General features: G+C 30.5%; 1 protein-coding gene across 1 annotated transcript; it reads left to right on the top strand.

Moving 5' to 3' along the window:
- The first annotated feature begins 9,239 nt into the window (after window positions 1-9,239).
- Window positions 9,240-10,844, top strand: LOC109808530 (NAC domain-containing protein 2). The gene is made up of 3 exons (XM_020371567.3): window positions 9,240-9,475; window positions 9,542-9,816; window positions 10,208-10,844. Exons 1-3 carry the CDS (start codon window positions 9,316-9,318, stop codon window positions 10,586-10,588), a joined length of 816 nt encoding a protein of 271 aa, XP_020227156.1. The 5' UTR covers window positions 9,240-9,315; the 3' UTR covers window positions 10,589-10,844.
- The last annotated feature ends 2,763 nt before the right edge of the window (window positions 10,845-13,607 follow it).

The following is a 13,607-nucleotide window of genomic DNA, read 5'->3' as shown; positions in this document are numbered from 1 at the left end:
GTGAATGTTACTTGAGATGTTCACTTAATTTTCTAAACGATTAAAGAGTATTACATAATAGTAAGGAAAAAAAATAATGATTAACCTTTAAAGGAATGAAACTAATTCTTTTATAACAACTAAAAGAAAAATTTGTTCATAAGTATTAAATACAATTTAAAAATACAATATTAAACATGTAAACAACAAGAAAGTTGTAATTAATATTTTCTTTTAGACATGTAAAATTACTCCAAATGTGTGATAAGTTAATCACGTGTCATTGGTCTAAGTGATACATAGTCCAATTCTTTTATGTAAAATCTTGAATTCGTTTTTTATGTAAAAAAAAATGATTTAGAGAAATCATCCTCATTAAAATTGAGTTGACAAATTAAAAGTGACAAAATTTGATTCAACTTATATATATTGTTTAACAAATCTTTTTCAACGATTTTATAATTTTTAATAAATTTTAATTAATATATTTTAGATACGTTACTACATTTTTATGATTTAATAAGGATCTAATGGTGATGCGTGATGAATATAAAAGTTTTATATTATCACTTGTACTGTGGTGGTTTCTCATTGGCCGACCCGAGGCACATCGGCAAAATACTGAGCTCACTGGCCAAGATGTCTCTTGGATAAATGAGAAGTATTGTATATCGACAAGGCTCAAAATTATACGTATAGAGACCTAAATGTGGGGAGATTCGCTTGCTCACTCAGACAATCAATAAGATCTAACGATCCTGGGAACGGTAATAAATACCGGGAATTACGAGTCCATAAGAGGGTGTGATTTATGTATCATAAAGAGGGGTGTGCGATTCATGTCTGTAACGCCACACCATTATATATAGCAATGATTAGATCTAAGAGAAAGGTTACTCTCATCGAATGTTCTAGGTCAAGACTGCTGTCGAGTTCTTTTAGCTCGGGATCGCTAAGGATTCTTCGACGGAAGTCTCCAACACCGGAACATCACTCGATAAAAATTACTATTTATATAATTTTTAAAATAATTATTATATTTATCCACATCAATAACTTATAACAAATGATAATTATGATTAAATAATTTTATAAAATAATTTTATAATTTGAGAACAGAATCCTTTTCTCATTTAATAATGTTATATATAACGAAGCCAATTACAATGTTTATTTAAAAACTCTTAATCATCTATTTATTGTTAGTGTAAAGTTTTTTTACATCGACAACTAATTATATCTTTTAATTATGCTATATTGCTATAAATACATTTATTCTTAACAATGATATAACATAACTAAAAGATATAATTAGTTACTAGTATAAATTTTTTTTTACACCAACAGTATATAAGTGATTAACTCTTAAAATATTCTCCACTAATATGGAGGCGAAGGTGAAAAAGCATGCAAATGTAGTTGCTATAAAAGTAAAAGAGAAAAGTTTGGCTCAGCAAAAAGTAGAAGTGAATGCCTTCAACTCCGAGTCACCTACCTTGCTAATTCTCTTCTGCCATGCATTGTTTTTCAATGTTCTTCATACTGTCCTTGTCGTCACTTTGTTCATTTGCGTTGAAATCTTGTGATTGTGATCTCGACTCATTCCTCAGATATCACGTTTTTTTAATACTAAACTATAAGAGAGTTGAATATATTAAAACAATTCCAGTTATCATTTATTATAATACTCTGCAAAACATCATCTGCATATTTAAATTTCTCAATGTTTGTTGTTGAACTCATCATTGAAGTTTTTAATTTCATTTGGATGCATTCTGATTTTATCTTGTTATGAAATAATACGTTGTTAGTTGTGACATTATTAAATGAGATAATACACCCAAAAAAGAAAATTAGATAGATTTTTTTTTCTTTAATAAAATTGATTATTCTATATAAAATACAAATTATTATTTTAGGCAAAAATATATATTTTTATGGTAAAAAAGAAGTAGTAAATTGGAAAGGCAGAATGGTAGCGAGCAAGATCTAGTGACATGCAATTATTTCATGAAAGGAGAAAAATAACATCAAGGATTGAGTAGCAGTCGCATGAAAAAAGTGAAAGTGTTCGATCCGAGTTGTTATATCAACCAAAGAATCATTAATATAATATTCAATAATTGCTAAAAGAAAATAATAATGTCGATATACCAAAATTATTCCTTCACTGAAATGATAATGCACCGGAATTAATAGCTGCAACTACTTTTTATTTTAGGCCAAAATTATCAGATGATTGTAATATTTCCACGGGTATCTGAATCATCTCTCATCCTTATCCCAATGTCTCTTTGGATTTTCATTTATCCATTTAAATATATAAATTATATTTAGATAAATACTTTAAATTATAATATAACATTATTTTAAATGATAAAAATATAATTTATTTTAGGTAACCAGCTAGACTCTTGAATAAAAATTAGTTATCAACAAAATTTATAATATTTTGTACTATTAATATAATTATCAAAAAATTAAATACTTAAATATATTTGTAATCTCTTAGATTTAAAATTAAATTTTTTAATTTCCATGTTTCAAAAAAAAAATTATTTTAGTCTTTATACTTCAATTTTATCAGAGAATATGTTAAATATTCATTATTATCAAAATTACTGTTAATCACTATTATCTCAATGAAATAAGTAATGTTAGATAAATATATGAATATTTTTTCTACATTAATTTATGTTAATGTCCTTTGTCGATTTACAACTTACAAGTTGTAAAAAAACACTAATTCTGAGTACAAGAAGAAAAAAGAAATAGATGGCAAAAAGAAAAAAAGAGTGTGTGAATGAATGTTTTGCCTTTTGCATCAACATTCAAGATTGGTAACTGATTCAATGTGTTGTTAGTTTGACCCAAAACGTCATTGCAATGTCATCTGCTTCTCCAAATGATCATAAATTCCTTCACCAAAAAGATAATAACAAAAAATCACACATTTACTTTAAATCATATTGTGGATGTTATGTATGAGTCACATGTGTGAAAGGCATCATTTGGTCTTGGAATGTTTAAATATGACCGCTACCAAAGCAGTTTAATTCATCGGAATCCATAATACAGTAAAAAGGTGTGTGTTGTCCAGAACTACATTACCATCGAAATCCAATAACAATCATTGTTGGCCCAGAAATTCCTCTTTAAATTTAAAAGAAATTAAATTAATCAAACTTTTTCTTTCAGTAATTGAGATAAAGATTCATCTAATGCTTCTAATTTTAATTCCTGTATATATGTAATTGGTTTTTAACGCCCCTGGCCAAAAAGTATAACAAATAGTACTAGCTAATACGATATTAATGGCATCATCTAAAGAATGATGCCAAATCCTTTATTGTAGTGCGATATGTTTAACAAACACAACTAGTGCATAAGATTAGAGAAATGTTTCTTTCATAATTTCTTGGATTATTCGATAAATAAAAAAAAATTAATAAAAATGATTGTTTTTTTTTTTTGAAGCAGCAAAAGATATTTTCTTTATTTAATGGTACCAGAAGTACAATTCATATTACAAAAAATGTGACTTGGTTAACCGTAATATAGAAATATCATATTCCAGATTACTAGACAACCAAGATTTGTGTTGTACCCCTCAAGTCTAATAGAGTCCACCAGTACATGTACATATTTCAAATCCTCTTTTAGCCCCTTCATGTTTTCCGTAACTCTCAATGTCACACATAGGCCGTTGGATTTCCTCCCTTTTATCCATGACTTCCCCCATCCATTATACAACCACCTGGGTCTGCTTGCCATTGTGTATAGCTGTATGTGAATTGTTTGTTCAATGATAGCCACCTCCAAGTATCATTTTTTATATCCTGTATACATTTTTGGATTTGTAGTCTTCGGCCGTTAAATCTGATATTGTTCCGCATCATCCACACGTTGTAGACCACAGCACTCCACAACACTTTCCACCTATCTGAAATTTTTTTAGAAGATATTGAGATGGGCATTTGCTGAAAATGGTTTGAAGGATTTGCTGGTAGTACAGTTGCTAAGTCTATCCAGTTGTAGCACGTTTTCCAGACACAGTCAGTAATTCCGCATTCAAAAAACATGTGAGATGTAGATTCCTCTGCTCGTGAACATAGACTACATAGTCTCTCCGACTCTCCTAGTTCAATATTCCTGCTCTTAAGATTCATTGTTGTAGGCAATCCTTCCCTAAGTAGTCTCCAAATCATTATAGACACCCTTGGTGGTAGATTTAGCGACCATAGTTCTTTATATACTCCACCTTCTTCTCCACCATTCTTCCATGAACTGAGTTGATCATAAGTAGCCTTAACAGTATATTCCATGTTATTTCCTACCATCCAGATCCAATGGTCTTCACTATTTTTGTCCAACACAACTTCTTGTAATCGGCCCATCATTTCTTCCCACTGAATTTCGTCCCTTCCCAACCATCTTCTTCTCCACCTAAAGCTCCACTCCCAACCTCCCTCTAGCCAGTGTCCCATATTGTGGATAGTTGTTTGTTGTTGTCCTGAATTGATATATAATCTAGGATAGTCTTCAGCCAATGTTTGTTGACCTATCCACTTGTCTTCCCAAAATCTTGTCCTTTTCCCATTTTTCACTTTCCAATTCATACATTTATCAAACCATTGTTCACTACAGTCTCCACCACACACTCTCCTCAAGTCTCTCCACCACATTGAATAATCTTTTTTGTTATCCCCTTCTATCAATTTTACCCATCCTCCATATTTAGATTCTAAGACCCTCACCCACAGATTGCTCGTATCATGATACATGTTCCACCTCCATTTTGCTAACAACGAATCATTGAACAAGGATAAATCTTTTATTCCCAACCCACCCTGACTCTTTTTGCGGCAAATTTTATCCCAACTCACCCATGCAACTTTCCTTTGATCTTGCTCCTCCCCCCACAAGAATTTACGCTGAATACTTTCCACTTCTTTTTGTACTGTTCTTGGCATCTTGTAGAAGGAAAAGTAGAATAGAGGCAGTGAGGATAAGACTGAGTTAATGAGACAGACCCTACCAGCCATAGATAACAGTTTATTTTTCCACCTAGCCAGTCTTTTCTGCAATTTGTGTATTACATGCTTCCACATAACCTTCCTCCTAGGATTATCCCCAATAGGAAGTCCTAGATATGTAAATGGGATATCCAAAATCTTGCAATTGAGGATAGCAGCGAATCTGACCATGTTTGTGGATGAAGTTTCAATCGCTCCACATCTACTTTTAAAAAAATTTACCTTGAGTCCTGATACAAGTTCATAGCATCTAAGAATGCTTTTCACAGTAATCACGTTATTAAGTGTAGCTTCCCCAAAAAAGATTGTGTCGTCTGCAAATTGTAGGAGGCTAACATCCACCCTTTCTTTACCTACTTTGTAACCTTTGAACATTCCTTTTTGAGTTGCTTCTCTCATTAAACCAGCCAACCCCTCCGCTACAATTACAAACAGAAATGGAGCAAGTGGGAATTAGAAGTATTTAATATCATTAATTATACAAAGGGAATTAGAAGAATGTTACAAAAAAATTTAAATTATTCATATCATTAAAATAAACCGCAATTAAATCCGAAAAGAATAATTCTAAATATTTTTAACGTTTTTTTTATTACTTTATTTATTTATTATTATAAGAAGTAATGAATGATTTTATATTTTGAAAATTTAAAATATATTTACTTTTTCACTTAATATTTTCCTTATAAAGTTTTATTGAAAAAATTCGTAAAACTAAAACATTACTCATCTAAAAAAAAATTACAAGTTTTTCGCCCACAATGAAACGTTAAATTTGTCTATCATTATGGATAAATCTTCCTGAAAAGCATTTACATAAGTAACACATGACCCTGAGTTTGATTTATTTTACGTTCTCTGAGGAAAGAGTTTTAAATTCTTTAGCAACCCTAAAAGTTGGTTAATTTATGCTTTTAGTTACGTACTTTAAGAATTATATATTTTTATTTACTCCTTCTTTTTTAAAAATATTTTTATTTATTCTTTAGAAAATGTTTATTTTTTGTAACCCCTTTATCAGCCTTCCAGTTATTTTGTTAAGTGTTTACACAAATTTAAAAATATATATATAAAAAAAAAGATTAATAGAAAAATTATGTAAAAATGAAAAAAAAATGTAATAACATGTGAATTATCTCTATCAAGAAGTTACTCAAAAAAAAAAAGCAGTAGTCTTTTATTATTCTTTTTTCTGCTTCTGATTAATTATGAAAATATATTTACTTAAGCATCTCTAAAATTTGAATAAGTATTAATTTATTTTTAAACAAAGTTTTTTTTTTTTTTTTTTAAGAAATCAATTTAAACAAAGATGTTGAATATTTGATAGTAAAAATGAGTGAAATGTGATCCTGGAGTGTGGACCCTAGCAATGGCATGGGTTGAGCGAGGACGCAGACGCACCGAACACCGAAAGTGAATTAAGCGGCATCAGATGATCCACCACACACCACACACCACACACCACTCACCCTACTCTCATGCTTATCTCTCTCTCACTTTCCGCTTTCAACACTAAATTAAATTCTCTTTAAAATCACGCTAAATGTTTACATAAATGTGCTGCGTCCAATACTATCCATCCAAATAATAAACCCTTCCACTCGCCTACTTCCCAGGTAACTTCCTCTAACCCTCTCTAATCTAACCACACGTGTAATCAATTTTCTAAATTCAACCTTCAAACTTGTACCATATCCTTTTCTACCATTTAATGCTACATAAATTTATCCCTGTGAGAGCTGCAAATTAATAGTAACTGGAAACTACTAGGAAAATAGATATAATAGAATAGTACTCATCATAGGACTTTGATTCAAGTGTACTTCCTTTTTATAAAACCCTAATTAAACTAATTCATGCATAATTGTAACAACATTCCATAATTAATTGAGTAAATACTAGTATATGTATGTACCGTGAATTTTTGTGTGTCATCTAATTAGAGATTTGAGTTTTTTATTAGACATGATCATTTTGCCTTTGTAGATTTTATCGGTGTTTCTGTATTAGGATACATACTTTGTTTGTCCTTGTCGTAGCGGGTCTGGTCTTGGGTCTAGGTCTTCTCGTTCCTTTTCGAGCAGTCCGAAGTGAGGGGATGCCTGCAAAGATACTCTAACGTTCAAGTAAGTGTTCGACGTAATAAATGCGGTAGTTGAAAATTAGTTACATACCTCGTTGGAGTTCTATTTATAGTGATTCTTGTTGGGTCGTGATTAGGGATTTGACCCCGGGAAATTAGGGGACTAACCCGACATATTACGTAAATTAACTTTTCCTTAATTATCTTGGCATAAATCCATAACTTGATTGAGCACGCCGACGTGTTCGGATCAGGTAAGGGGTGATCGGTGTTCTCGGCGAGGTTGATTGGGTTGGTCAGGTCGGGTACTAGGGTATTCGGTCTAGTCGGCCACCTACGGTATACTCAGTTAAAGATATATTCTCAGGATGATGTGATGTTAATGAGATTAATGGTTATAGCAGTAGTGATTTAAGAAAGGTTTATCTTATTCATGACATATTTTATAAGAAGAAATATGTAATTACTTCATATATAACTGGAAAATTTTCATAAAATTACTTTATTTAATAATTTATATTATATATTAAATTTTAATAATTTAATTAATAAATTAAAAAAATTAATTTTTAATTTAAATTTATAAAATTTTAAAATTATATAATATTTGATTATATAAATTCAAATCAACTTTTAAAATATTTATCAATTTAAATTAATAAAATATAATATCAAATGATTTTTAAAATTTTAAAATTTATAAACTTATTAATATATTAAAAAATTTTAATTTAATAATTAAATTGTTAAAATTTAATATAAAATATAAATTATTAAGTAAAATAAATTTATTATATCTTTGTTTTAAAATAAGTAAATTTATCCTTATTTTATAAATTTTGACGTGATGCTTTTATTTCAACTTCATTAGGTATTGCTTGCTATATATACTAAACACATAAATTAAGTATGACTTTTACTTATCTTTGAATTGCTGTATGTTGAAAAATCTAATCAATCATATACATCATTGTAAGAATCTTGTTTTTCGCGTTTTTGCATGCTAAGAGCAACGTGGTACAAGATTTGACACTTAATTATGTGTTTTTGTAATGTTATGTTGATAGCAATTAATTAATATTAGTGGTGAGATTTTAGAGAAATATGCCCTTCGTCGTAAATTTGAATTTTATTATTTTCCTTATAATTACTACAAATTAAAAAAATATATATTCATCAAAGCATAGCCCGTCATTCATCAAAGTATGTTGATCCAATTTCTTGCATTAGCAGTCATTACAATAACCAATCTTCTCCATCTCTAATCCTAATTAACAACGACACAATCTCTTTACCGAAAACCTTTTACGAGAGTATGATTGAAAAATAATTTTAAAAAAGTGTAAAATTTTTTCAAAAGTCTTGAAATTAATTGAAGAACAGGAAGATAGAAGAGAAGCGAAAGATATAATTTAAATATGTATAAAGTATTATTATAAGTTAATATTACAGTATGTGAAAGGAATCCAAAAAGTTTTTACGACGAGGTAAAAGCAAAAACAAAAAAAAAGGATAAAAGAAGAAGAAGAATGTAGAGGAACAGGAGGCGCTAGAGATTACGCGGTGAAGTGGGGCCCATGTGGTAGAAGAAAAGGTGCAAAGCTACAAATCAGAAATCACGCGAGATGATGATCCAACGCAGGTGCACATTGGTAACCCACGTGTATGCTCCATCCACTGTTCAACTTCTGCAACAAAAGTCAAATCAACGCGCCGATTCCATGCGCTGTGGGCCCCAACCGACTCGCCCACACTTGCCTCCAAAACCAGTGTCGTAAGCAGTGACAAAATCACCTCGTGTGGGCTCGCCACACGCGCAATCCCAACTTCAAACCACGCCACGTGTCCGCTTACCTATCACCCATTTCCTTTTCTGCCACAAAATTAAAGGAATCATCATTTTTTTATAAATATTAATCGCCCATTTATCTCTCTAAATTCTACCTAACCCTCCATTATTATTAATTTAAACATTACACAAATAATGAAAAGAAATAAAAACAACGAAAGGGTTATTTTCTTTGGCTCCACGAGGCATGGGATGAGGTGAGAAATAAAGGGTATCGGGCATGTGTATTCTAGAAACTGGTGGGTAATAGTGCCACGTGTCGGTTGGTTGGCCTATAAATAAAGGTGTCTCCCTTATGTTCTAAGTTTCAAGCGCCGCCACCATAGTTGGTCTTAGTCTTGTAAATTGTGATTGATCTTAGAAAGATGGCATCAGAGCTTCAGCTTCCCCCTGGATTCAGATTCCATCCGACGGACGAGGAGCTGGTGAAGGACTATCTCTGCCGCAAATGCACGTCGCAGCCCATCGCCGTTCCCATCATCGCCGAAATCGACCTCTACAAATACGACCCTTGGGACCTACCAGGTATATATTATAATCTTCTTCAATCTTCATTTTCAGATCACTTTTATTTATGAATTTATTTTACAGGATTGGCTTCTTACGGAGAGAAGGAGTGGTACTTCTTCTCACCCCGGGACCGGAAGTACCCGAACGGTTCCAGGCCCAACCGGGCCGCTGGAACCGGGTACTGGAAGGCAACCGGGGCGGATAAGCCCATTGGTCAGCCCAAACCGGTTGGGATCAAGAAAGCCTTGGTGTTTTACGCAGGGAAAGCCCCGAAAGGAGACAAAACCAATTGGATCATGCACGAGTATCGTCTGGCCGATGTGGATCGCTCCGTTCGCCGAAAGAACAGTTTAAGGGTATACCATCCTTCACGCCTTTCTAGGATGGATGATAATGATATAATCAATAATTGTCATAATAATTCCATTTCCACGGTCCAGGGTTTTGTTTTGGTGGAAACCATGCAAAACGTATGGTTCAAATGTGTTTTATTTTATCATGTGATGTGATGATATTATGATAATGATAACAACACCGCCAAACCTTCCCTAGTTGAAGACTTGCTCGCATGTGCTGGTGGGCTTTTTTTTTTTTTTTTTTTGGGCCCATAACATCAAACAATAATTGATGTGTCTAGTCTGTCTACCCAATACCCATCGCAATTATCACTTTCTATTTACGGAAATTATTCCTTCTTATCTCTCTCACCTGCGTCCATTATAATAAATAAAAATTGTGATTTTGCAGTTGGATGATTGGGTGCTATGCCGAATTTACAACAAGAAGGGGACGATCGAAAAACAAGAAGCAAAGCGCGAGGCGGTTGGCGTTAGGCAGAAAATGGAATCGTCGGAGATGGAAGAGAAGAAGCCGGTGATTGTGAGCGGCGGAGGGCGTGTAGCGGCGATGACGGACTACATGTACTTCGACCCGTCGGATTCAGTCCCGAAGCTGCACACGGAGTCGAGCTGTTCGGAGCAGGTGGTGTCGCCGGAATTCGCGAGCGAGGTGCAGAGCGAGCCCAAGTGGGTGGAGTTTGATTATAATTACGTGGATGGGCTGGGGGCCCAATTCGAGAGCAGTAATAATGAAATGTCGGATATGTTCTGGTACTGGGCCAAGCCCTAGTGAGCCGATTGGCATTGCAGGGCAGCACGAGACTGAGGCAAGGTCCATGAGTGTGCCTGTGCGTTAGACAGTGTTAGATAGAAGATGAAGATGAAGATGTAGATTTATGTGTCCCGTGCTTCATGTGTACAGCTATTGTAGAATGTAGATAGCAATTAGCAAGCTACACCTTCTTCTTATGTCGTACTTCCCTCCCACCTTCTAATTAATATTTCCTCCATTATAAATTAACTAGCTCTATTTTTCTCTTTTTAAATTCACTATCGCCATATCCTACTCTCTCTATTCACTTTGGACTATCTAAAATATATAAACCATTTTATTCAAGGGATAACTAGCTAGAATCATCTTCACTTCGTCACCTTCTTAATTTTTATTTGTTTTCATATTCAACCTGAACCTCACCATTATATTACTCATATTTTTCACCATCATCGCCCCTTGAGAAAAATTATCCTTGTATTAATTTAAGATCCACTGCCCTCACCTAATACCTACTACCACAACTACACTCTTCACCTTTATTTAATTCGGATAAACAAATTTTAACATTTAACTTACAATTACCTTTTTTTTCCTTTTACACTCAATTACCTAGCTTTTACTTACTAAAACTTATAAGGGAATAATGTTAATTATCTATAGTATGTTGATTACTTATTTAATAAAATAAAAATAAAATAAAATAATTTAAATTTTTTGATTTATACAGTATATGGATAATTAATTTCACATTTTAACAGTTAATAAAAATTACGAGTCAGATTTATCTGTTATTAAATAATAAACAACTGGTAAATATCTAATATTTATTATATACACATATATAAATACACACAAATTATAAATTATTTATTAGGAGAATAACACAATTGATTAAATTTAAATTTAATTTTTCTCATATTTTATATCTTTTTATACGAATTTATTATTAACATAATGTAAATAATATATAATCTCACTAAAAAGTTTAGTGATTGTGGAATGTGATTTGTTCAAATCTAAATTTTCATAAAAAAAAAAAAAAAGTTATGACTTATTTATTGCGTTGACAAAATTTGATTTTTTTTTGAGTTTAGGAAATTAAAAATATTAAATTTCTTTAGTAAGATCTGAATTCTGAGGCATGATTATCAATTTCCGGTGATAGTTTTTTTTGTTTATTGACTTGATGTCGAAACCTGTCCCTTCCACCTTGTTACATCAGTGTTTAATAATTTAAAATTCGTTGTTCCGTACAAATTTATTTTAATATATTTTAATTTGGAAGCCTGAGGCGTGATGAATGATGACCATTAAGAACCAAGAGTATTCATCAAGTTGAATAATCATTAAATTAATTTCTTTGATTTTTAAATGTCAATTTTTAATTAAAAACAATATATTATTTCAGTAATTACTCTTGATTTTAGTTATACGTGAAAAAAAATAACCAATGAAATGCGATTTCAATTTTTAATTAGAGGATAATATTTATAATTTTTATATACGATAGAGTTTCACAATTAATTAATTCATTTTATTCAACAATCAATTTTAATATTTTTCACTCTCTTTATATAGAATCATAATTTATATCAAAAAAATATTTAAAATTTATACTCATGCGTGAGTTTTGATACGATAAAGAATTCATTCATTGCATTAAAGTTTAAAATGAAATTATGCAATAATTTTGATTTGAAAATTAGGGGTAAATAAAAATTTTATTCTTTTTTTTTTTATGTATCTATTATTTAAAAATGAATTAAAGCATGTATTAAGTAACAAGGTAGTAATAGATTAAAATATAAAGAAACAAAATTTTAAATAGCTTAAATATGTTTTTAGCCTCTTTAATTTAAGGTAAATTTTTTTAATCTCTTAAATTTAAAATTGATTTTGTTGGTCCAATAATTTCAAAAAAAAGAAAAAAAAATTAATCCTTATATTCAAAATTTTTAAAGCAATTTGTCAAATATTGTCGTATAAAATCTACTTATTTGCGCGTGGTTTTGATACGATAAAGAATTCATTCATTGCATTAAAGTTTAAAATGAAATTCTGCAATAATTTTGATTTGAAAATTAGGGGTAAATAATTTTTTTTTTATGTATCTATTATTTAAAAATGAATTAAAATATGTATTAAGTAACAAGGTAGTAGTAGATTAAAATATAAAGAAACAAAATTTTAAATAGCTTAAATATGTTTTTAGCCTCTTTGAATTTTTTTTAGTCTCCTAAATTTAAAATTAATTTTGTTGGTTCAATAATTTCAAAAAAAAATATTTTTTTTAGTCCTTATATTCAAAAATTTTAAAGTAATTTGTCAAATATTGTCGTATTTATATTAAACTTAACTAATGTTGCATATCTATCTTAATTTGTCATTCTTTATATATACTATTAGTGACTTGAAGAACTAAAATAAGATTTTTAAAAATTATAAGGACTAGAAAATTATTTTTAAATTTGAGGGATTAAAAATAAATTTATCATAAATTTAAAGGATTAAAAATATATTTAAATTATAAATTGTATAATACATGTGATAAAATAAAATGTCTTTAGGTCGATCCACAAATTAATGATTCTTAAATTTAAATCTCAAATAATCAAGTATGAAAACTCAAACGAAATTTTTTGTCATTTATAATGATCGTGTCTTTAATCACGATAAAATATAAACTGTCTTTAATATATGAATGATCATGATTTATTGTTTTCATATGTGACACTCTCTACCCCATACACCATAATATGTGAATAAATATAATTGAATAAAAAATTCTATAAAAATTTCAAATATTCAACATAGAGAGTATCACATTTTAATAAGACAAAATCAAATGAAATCTAATACATTAAAATAAAAATCGCTCTAAAACATAACTTAAAGAAAAAACAAATCCTATCTAAATCTCAATGTTACACCCTATCAAAGAATAAACTCAACTACTAGGACTACATCTCATTGCCAACATCCTCAACCTAATGATATAAATCACTGTAAAAACCATAATAACATCAAACAAAAA

The sequence above is a fragment of the Cajanus cajan genome, chromosome 6 (genome assembly GCF_000230855.2).
Source record: "Cajanus cajan strain Asha chromosome 6, NIPB_CcT2T_4, whole genome shotgun sequence".
In the NCBI taxonomy this organism is placed as follows: domain Eukaryota; kingdom Viridiplantae; phylum Streptophyta; class Magnoliopsida; order Fabales; family Fabaceae; genus Cajanus; species Cajanus cajan.
This window is presented reverse-complemented; position numbering and strand designations above follow the sequence as displayed.

What these genes read in the sequence shown, in the direction of transcription:
- LOC109808530 (XM_020371567.3), top strand. Translation starts at nt 9,316, where the DNA reads ATGGCATCAGAGCTTCAGCTTCCCCCTGGATTCAGATTCCATCCGACG. An exon ending in CGACCCTTGGGACCTACCAG is followed by an intron (nt 9,476 to 9,541) that starts GTATATATTATA and finishes TTTATTTTACAG; the next exon opens with GATTGGCTTCTTACGGAGAG. An exon ending in GCCGAAAGAACAGTTTAAGG is followed by an intron (nt 9,817 to 10,207) that starts GTATACCATCCT and finishes GTGATTTTGCAG; the next exon opens with TTGGATGATTGGGTGCTATG.